At 40.0% G+C, this 9,367-nt stretch overlaps 1 protein-coding gene and 1 non-coding gene across 2 annotated transcripts; one reads left to right on the top strand and one right to left on the bottom strand.

The window, feature by feature from the left end:
• Positions 1–256: 256 nt before the first annotated feature.
• Positions 257–724, bottom strand: LOC133034173 (uncharacterized). The gene has a single exon (XM_061109209.1). It carries the CDS (start codon positions 722–724, stop codon positions 257–259), a length of 468 nt encoding a protein of 155 aa, XP_060965192.1.
• Positions 725–5,039: 4,315 nt separating this feature from the next.
• Positions 5,040–5,146, top strand: LOC133035329 (small nucleolar RNA R71). Its single transcript, XR_009686599.1, has one exon. It is a non-coding gene; the product is annotated as a small nucleolar RNA R71 (small nucleolar RNA).
• The last annotated feature ends 4,221 nt before the right edge of the window (positions 5,147–9,367 follow it).

Here is a 9,367-nt window from a genome sequence, read left to right as displayed (position 1 = left end):
AATCAAAATTTCTTCATTCCACAGCCTTTTTCACTTGATTCCCTGCACAAAGAAAAGAAAATTTTCAATTTCACCATGACAATTATTTATAGCTAATTATAATATACAAAGATATAATTTCTTTTTTTTTTTTTTCAAGGGGTGCCTTTCACTGAATTTTTTTTCTTTCTTTTTTTTTTTTCATTCTTTTTCAAAAAATTTTCTTTCTTCAATTCAATCTTTTTTTTTTTTCTTTAGGCACCCCAAATTACAATGATTAAGCATCTTTCAAAGAAATTGAGGTCTTCTCTCGGTTGACCTCGCCTGCTCCAATAGTGTTTCGGCCGCTGCCGTTCACTTTAAATTCCCTCCCGGATTGTTGATCTTTCACTGTAATTGCACCAAAAGGAGTCACTTCTTGCACAGTAAACGGGCCAGACCAACGGGACTTTAATTTTCCAGGAAAGAGTTTGAGCCTTGAATTAAAGAGTAACACTTCTTGTCCTTTTGCAAAAACTCTTTCCTTGATTCTATCATCATGCCATCTCTTTGTCTTCTCCTTATACAATTTAGCATTCTCATATGAAAACAAACGCAATTCATCCAACTCGTTCAGCTGTAACTTTCTTGCTTCTCCAGCTGCTGAAATATCCATATTGAGATTTTTTAGTGCCCAAAACGCCTTGTGTTCTAACTCCACGGGAAGATGGCATGCTTTCCCATAAACTAGGCGATATGGAGACATGCCTAGAGGAGTTTTATATGCAGTCCTATACGCCCAAAGTGCATCATCGAGGCGTTGGGACCAATCTTTTCTCGTTGGGATTTACAACCTTCTCCAATATGCCTTTAATTTCCCGATTAGATATTTCGGCTTGCCCGTTAGTACGTGGGTGATAGGCAGTAGCAATTTTGTGTTTTACACTATATTTTGCCAAGAGGGCAGCCAACACTTTGTTCACAAAGTGTGTTCCCTCATCACTTATCAAAGCTCTAGGAGTCCCAAACCTTGTAAAAACATGTTTATGAAGGAACTTCATAACCACTCGAGCATCATTCTTGGGACTAGCAATTGCCTCCACCCACTTTGACACATAATCTACCGCCACTAGAATGTAGAGATTCCCAAAGGATTGTGGGAAAGGTCCCATAAAGTCGATACCCCACACGTCAAACAACTCCACCTCCAAGATACAATTAAGAGGCATTTCATTCTGGCGGAGATATTTCCAACTCGGCTGGCGGCGATCACATTGTTGAACAAAAGCATGAGCATCTTTAAAAATAGAAGGCCAATAATACCCGGATTGAAAAACCTTGGCCGCCGTGCGTTGTCCACCAAAATGGCCACCATAAGGAGCTGAATGACAATGCTCCAAGATGCTTCTAACTTCACCCATTGGCACACATCTCCGCATAATACGATCGGGGCACTGCTTGTACAAGTATGGCTCATCCCAAAAATAAAACTTGCTATCATGAAGGAACTTTTTGAGCTGCTGCTTGGTAAAATCAGGTGGATAGGCACCTCCAACTAAGTAATTGACAATGTCTGCATACCATGGTACCGTGTTTGCTCTACCACTAGCAGTTGCTCATGCGGGAATGAGTCTTGAATTTGTAATTCTCCTACAGGTGGCTGCTTGTGATTGTTAGTTTCCAACCTAGAGAGATGATCCGCCACTTTGTTTTCTCGTCCCTTTTCGTCTCGAATTTCCAAGTCAAACTCTTGTAGCAACAAAACCCAACGAATAAGCCTCGGTTTAGAATCTTTCTTGGTTATCAAATACTTGATTGCCGAGTGGTCGATATACACAACCACCTTGGTTCCCACAAGATACGATCTGAATTTCTCAAAGGCAAAAACCACCGCTAGCAGCTCTTTCTCAGTAGTGGTGTAGTTTATTTGGGCATCAACAAGAGTTTTGCTTGCATAATAAATGGAATGAAAGATCCTATTCTTCCGCTGCCCAAGAACAGCCCCAACGGCAAAATCACTTGCATCACACATGAGTTCAAAGGGCAATGACCAATCGGGTGCTACAATCACGGGGGCCGTAACAAGAGCTGTCTTCAACTTCAAAAATGCTTCATTACATTCAGCGGTAAACTCAAATGGTCTATTTTGTTCTAGCAAGTTACACAAGGGTTTGGACACCTTAGAAAAGTCTTTAATGAAGCGCCTATAGAAACCCGCGTGTCCAAGGAAGCTTCTTATGCCTTTCACCGTGGTAGGGGCTGGTAGCTTCTCAATCACTTCTAGCTTTGCCTTGTCAACTTCTATCCCCTTGCTAGACACTTTGTGACCCAACACAATACCCTCTTGAACCATGAAGTGGCATTTCTCCCAATTAAGCACCAAGTTGGTTTCCTCACATCTTGCTAACACTCTTTCCAAATTCTCCAAACACACCCCAAATGAATCCCCGTAGATAGAGAAGTCATCCATGAATATCTCCAAAATACTTTCAGCCATATCCGAGAAAATAGCCATCATACACCTTTGGAAAGTTGCGGGAGCATTGCACAATCCAAATGGCATCCTCCTAAAGGCAAAGGTACCATATGGACAAGTGAAGGTGGTTTTCTCTTGATCTTCTGGTGCTATAGAAATCTGATTGTAACCCGAATATCCGTCAAGAAAGCAATAAAACTCTTTTCCCGCCAAACGATCCAACATTTGGTCAATAAATGGCAGCGGGAAATGATCCTTCCGAGTAGCATTGTTTAGCTTCCGGTAGTCCATACACACCCTCCAACCGGTCACGGTTCGAGTAGGAATCAACTCATTGTTTGCATTAGCCACCACCGTGACTCCTCCTTTCTTGGGCACACATTGAACAGGACTAACCCATGAGCTATCCGAAATTGGGTACACAATACCATAATCTAGCCACTTGATCACTTCTTTTCGCACCACTTCTTTCATGACGGGATTCAATCTTCGCTGATGCTCAACGAATTGCTACAACCAGCTTCTAAAAGTATCTTGTGCGTGCAAATCGTTGGACTAATACCCCTTATGTCCGCCATAGTCCACCCGATTGCTTTCTTATGCTTTTTCAACACCTCTAGCAAAGCACCTTCATTTTCAACTACCAAGTTTGATGCTATAATAACTGGCAGCGTGTCATTCTCCCCCAAATAGGCATACTTCAGATGGCTTGGCAAGGGTTTCAACTCCAACTTCGGTGGTTCTTGGATGGAGGGTTTTGGAGGCTTAAAATTACTTTCCTTCAACTCCAAAGATTCAAAGGGCTTCTTGAAGTTAGGAATAGGTTGCAATGGCTCCACCCAAGCAACTTGGTTGTCTTCATCTTCACTCAAGTCTTCAAGCTCATCAAAAGAACTTATAAATTTCTCATCCCTCCAAGCTTCCTTGTGAAATTTTTCAGCCACTATCGAGTCAATTACACTTATGCGGGAACGCTCTTCTATCTCATCCGAAAATCTCATAGCATTGAACACATTAAAGGTGACTTTTTGATCATTCACCCTCATTGTGAGCTCCCCATTTTGCACATCAATCAGAGTTCTCCCAGTAGCAAGGAATGGTCGACCCAAGATAATAGGCACATCTCTATCAGCTTCATAGTCTAGGATGATGAAATCAGCTGGAAAAATGAACTTGTCAACCTGTACTAGAACATCTTCTATTTTTCCTTCTGGATGAGCCATGGACCTGTCAGCAAGTTGCAATGTAACAGTTGTAGGACGTGCTTCACCAATACCCAACTTCTTAAAGATCGACATAGGCATGAGGTTGATGCTTGCACCCAAATCACATAAAGCTCTTCCAACATCCCGCCCCCCAATAGAACAAGGGATTGTAAAACTACCCGGATCCTTCAACTTCGGTGGAATCTTACTTTTCAACATGGCGCTGCATCCTTCGGTAAGAGCTACAGTTTCAAACTCCCCCAACCTCCTTTTCTTCGTCAAAATGTCTTTTAAGAACTTGACATAGTTTGGCATTTGCTCCAATGCTTCCACCAAGGGAATATTGATATGGAGCTGCTTCAACACATCTAAAAACTTCTTGAATTGCCCATCTTCTTCTTGTTTTCGAAATCTTTGAGGAAATGGAAGGGGTGGTTTAGTACATGCGGTGCGGATTGCTTGTTGTCAGATTGCGGCCGTCTTTGTATCAGCGGTGCAGTATCGGCAATTTCTGGGCAGTTTTTTACTCAATTTTTCGTCGTTTTGGATTGAAGTGGGCTCCCCACTACCCTTTATTTCCTCCTCGGAATTTTTTAGATGCTTGCCACTCCTCAAGTGAATGGATTTGCATTGCTCCTTCCCATCCCTCCTTGGATTCTCCGTGTCACTAGGCAAAGAACCTTGCGGCCTAGCTTTCAATTCATTGGCCAAATGTCCAAGTTGCAACTCTAAGTTTCGAAGAGAGGCAACTTGACTTTGTATCACCGCATCATTTTTTGCCATATAATCCCGCATAAGACTCTCCAAAGAACTTGGTTGGGCATTTTGAGCATGTTGTGAATGTCAGGGTTGTTGTGAAAAACCCGGTGGATATGCTTGTCTTCCTTGGGCTGGTGCGGTACTTGAGCTTGCTCCTTGACCTCCCCAAGACAAATTAGGATGATTCTTCCAAGATTGATTGTAAGAGTTTGAGAACGCCCCATTGTTTCTGTTAAAATTCTGATTTCCCATGTAACAAACGGACTCCGGATTAGATGGACACTTCTCAAACACATGCCCTTCTCCACAAAACACACATGAGACATCATCACTTTGAATGGCAGCGGTGGTTGAATATTTTTAGCGTTCCCAATACTCAAATTCTTCAAAACATTCGTCATGGAAGCCATTTGAGCCGTCAAAGCTGTTATTGCATCCGCCTCGGGATCCCCGCCACTTTTCTACTTGTTGGAGCTCTAGTGTTGGACCATTGGTAGTTGTTACTTGCAATGGTCTCCAAAATCTCAAATGCTTCATTGTAAGACTTCGACAAAATAGCACCATTGGCCGATGCATCTAACACCATTCGAGAAGCTGCATTCAAGCCATTATAAAAAGTCTCCATCTGAATACAATGTGGAATGCCATGATGTGGACACTTTCGCAAAAGTTCCTTAAACCTCTCCCACGCATCACTTGTGGACTCATCTTCAAGTTGCTGAAAAGACATGATCTCACTTCTGAATTTTGCATTTCTAGTAGGAGGAAAGTATTTCCTCAAAAACTTCTCAGCAAGGTCATTCCAATTGGTCACAGAATCAGGCGGCAAAGTGTTGAGCCATGATCTAGCTCGGTCTTGTAGTGAGAATGGGAATAACTTCAACCTTAACACCTCTTCACTCACTCCTTGGATCTTGAAAGAATCACTCACCTCCAAGAATGAACGGAGATGGAGGTGAGGATCTTCAGTTGGCATCCCGCTGAATTGCCCCACGGTTTGGAGCATTTGAAACATCACTGGCTTGAGCTCAAACTGCGGTGCTTGTATTTCAGGCCTCACAATGCCTGGATTGAGCTCATTAAACATGGGGGCTGCATACTCCCTTATAGCCCTTGCTCGATCATCTGCCAATATGATGGGATTAACAACTTGTTGAGCAACCCCATCATCATCAAAATTCTCAGCCATGATGTCTCGGCCCTTAGCCTTTTGAACCCTTCTTCTTCTTCGGAATGTACGTTCAATCTCGGGATCAATAGGAGCAAGTTCAAAGTCCTCTTGTTGGTTCATACACTATAGATACCTGAGATTTCAAAGAAAAAACCACCAAGATTAAAAGCACAAAAATTCTTAGAATGTCAATTAGTTGATAAAACAAAATTTAGAACTTAAAGTCCCCGGCAACGGCGCCAAAAACTTGTTGTGAAAATATATTGATTTATAATTGCGCAAGTGTACACAATCACAAACAAGTAATACAATGATAAGTAAATCAAAGTTCGTCTCCACAGGGACTTTTTACTAAATAATGTTAATTCAACTAAAAGTAATTCCAAGAATTTCAAATAAAAATAAAATAAAATCACACATTAATTCACAAGAAAAATTGATAGCTTTGAATCTAAACTTGAGAACTAATTTTTTTAAACTAAATAAAGTAAAAATAAGAAGCTAAAAGTGTTTAAAGTGGTGGTAATTTCAGATTTGGAAAATAGACTTGGGTGATTAATTTCCACTTGTATGTCCCAGTTGATACAGCAATGACTCAGCAATCCTGGGAAAGTTAACAGATTTCAAAAAAACCAGCAAGCTTTTTCCAAAACTTGCAATAAACCATTCACAATCTCACAATGCATTCCTACACCAGTTTAGATCACAAATAGCCCAATAGAGCATCAAATCCTTAGTTATACATGGTAGCCAAATATTCCTATTTCACTACTAATTAATACCTAAAAGTAAAGGTAAAAATCATGCATCAATTAGAAGGGTTCAACTAGGTCTTACTTTTCCAAGTAAGATCTAGCTTGCTAAATGTTAAAAATGGCCAAAAATTAACATTCATTCAACATTTCATCACAACTAATTGAACTAAGCCAAGATTACTTCATCATTGCAAAATCAAAACACTAGTCCATACAAGGGTTCATAACCACCCAAATCTCAAAAAGTTTAGTTCATAGCTGAAATTAAAAACTCAAAACTAGAAAATATATTGTTCATGGAGTTAAAGAGAACTTGAAGAGAAGGAAATGATACAAACGAAGTAGAGAGCAAGGGAAATGAGTGATGAGCTCAAATCCTTCCTTTGGTTGTTGCCTTCTTCTCCTTCTTCTCAATCTTCTTCTTCTTTGTACTCTCTTCTTTCTTTGTACTTAGAAACCTTTTCTGCTGTATTTTTCGTACTCCATTCAAGTGCAGCCAGCCTCCTCTCTATTTCCTTCCTTTTTCTCCTTTTGCACCCCAATTAGGGTACCAAAGTTTACCCTAATTGGAAATCCCAATCATCACCCACTTGTCCTTCATTTTCCACATGTTTGTTGAGTCAATAGCCAAATTCCGCCACCTCAGCTCGTTTTTCTTTTCATTAAAGCCAGCTGGACTATCTGCCAAAATAAACTTACTGGGCTGACAAATTGCTACGCGATGAGTGCTACAGCAATGCCAGTCAGCAATAATCATTTTCCTGGTCCTTTTATTTTTCCTTGTCCCAAACATTTTCAAATACCTATTCTTGTATTTCTTCTGCTTAAAACACATAAAAACAATAACATAAGTCTATTTAACACTTACTAACACACACACTTCCATTTATTACAAAGACACAACAAACTAGACACAATTACACAATATAAACATTAATTGCTCCACAATTCACATTAAATTCAAGCTTAAAGATATGAAAATAACTCTAAATCTTAGAGTTATCAACACCCCAAACTTAGAATCTTGCTCGTCCTCGAGCAATGACAACACAAAATAAACAAAATAAAACACAACAAAAATTTGTTACACAAAAAAAAACTCAAACACAAGACACATGAGAGATTCTATAGAAATTCACGATGGCCTAGCGAACATTGACGCTCTCAGAAAAAATGGAATTAAATGGAATATGAAATTGCTTGCCGTAACTTTATATGCTGCCCCTTTAACGTTTTTTGTCATTGGATAACATTAATATTTCCCAAAAGTCACCTAATCAACAATTTTTACAAGTATATCCCACCTAAACTTTGAACTTCTCTCCAACTACCTTAAATTTTTTATATTCATTTCAGCTCCATAAGTTGGATTAGTGCACTCCTCTCCACTAATATAGTCTAAACTTATCCCCTTGATCAATAGGACTTACTAGGCTTGTAATGTTAGGCTTGGGTTAGGGTATGGTAAAGGATGTATTTTAGCTAGCTAAACACCTAACCACTTCACTTGTCAAAAACCGAGCCTCTTCCTAATGATATATATATATTTTTTTAACTCACTCCCCTAATTCAATACTCACAAGTACTTGATATTAAAATTAACTTCTCTTGCTATGTTTATTCTCTTTTTTTTATTTATTTTTTTTTTTACTTCAAATGGGTGGAACACCCCAAACTTAGTTGCAAGAATATATATATATGTACTTATTTTTTTTTTCTTTGCTGATTTTTTTTTTTAAACTAAAAAGGAATTTAGTACTATATTATACTTATACATAGCAAGAGAAATTTAATTAAAAATGCATACTAATATACCTTGTGAGCTAATTCCCCCCACCCCAAACTTACAACCCAACATTGTCCCCAATGTGGCTAAAAGTATGATCTTGAATTAGCTCGCCACAAAGTACACTCACCACACTCACCCCAAACTTAATGTGAAACTTGGCTCTTGACAAGTGAGCAATTAAGTTAGCATATATGTGGAAATGCAAGTTAGAATGGATGTGATATGGATGATCGGGTTGCACAACAAGAATAGGCTAAACGGCTCAAACTTGGGTGACTAGGGAAAAATGCATTTTATAGGGAAGGTTAGAAAAGCTCAAACGTCCAAGGATGGCCTAAATCATTTCTAAGGCACAAGTCGAACTAGGATTTCGCTTCAAGGAGATGCACTAACCAATTCTAGATGCTAAAATTACATGTGAAATAATCGTATGAGAAATGCAAAGCATGGTGGAAAAATACAAGTATAAACTAGTGAGGAGAGACTAAGGGAAACATCCATAATATCCAACAATGCAACATGATAAGGCAACAAGTAAAATTAGGCAGCAACAATAATGGAATGGGCGGAAAGTATCATCATCGAGCAGAGCACTAGGCCACCGAAAAAACTTAAAAAAAAACTCTCAATGCCAAACTAACAAACACATAAACAATCATAGAATAAAAGTTCCAAGCACAAAAGACAACATACAACGAGCACAATACAATCTAAAAACAAACAACATAAAACAGAAAAATATAAAATAGCTTAGGTATGAGAAAAACTCCCTCTACTCGGAGTCCTCGTGGGGCTCCTCTGTGTTCGAAGCTGATGGGCCTCCCCACGGGTCTAGAACATGCTGAGGGAAGTCCGGGAACTTGGGATCAAAACGGGGCGTAGTCCTCTTGAATGCACGTTCCATGACGACGTCACGCTTCTGCTCATAATCCCACATCGCGTGCAATCGACCACACATTTGTTGTTGCACTTGCTCAAAGCGAGCAAAGCGATCTACGGGAGGCTCCGTGGCTGAGGACGTCGCTGGGGTAGGCGTTGTTTTCGGGGCTCGAGGTGGACCAAAATTTATAGGCCCCCGAGGATTCAGGGCGCCTTCTTCCTTCCATATGGGTACACCTGCCTTGCGGCAAAGAGCAGTAATGGTAGCAGGGAGGAATAACTTCCCTTTCCCCCTGTGTGCACAATCAGCAATCTCTTGGGCAAGGACAGCTCCGACGTCAACATCCCAGCCCATTCTAATGCAATAGAGCATCC

This window comes from Cannabis sativa, chromosome 2 (assembly GCF_029168945.1).
Source record: "Cannabis sativa cultivar Pink pepper isolate KNU-18-1 chromosome 2, ASM2916894v1, whole genome shotgun sequence".
Lineage (NCBI taxonomy): Eukaryota > Viridiplantae > Streptophyta > Magnoliopsida > Rosales > Cannabaceae > Cannabis > Cannabis sativa.
The sequence above is the reverse complement of the archived record's forward strand: the minus strand, read 5'-3'. Positions and strand labels throughout refer to the sequence as shown.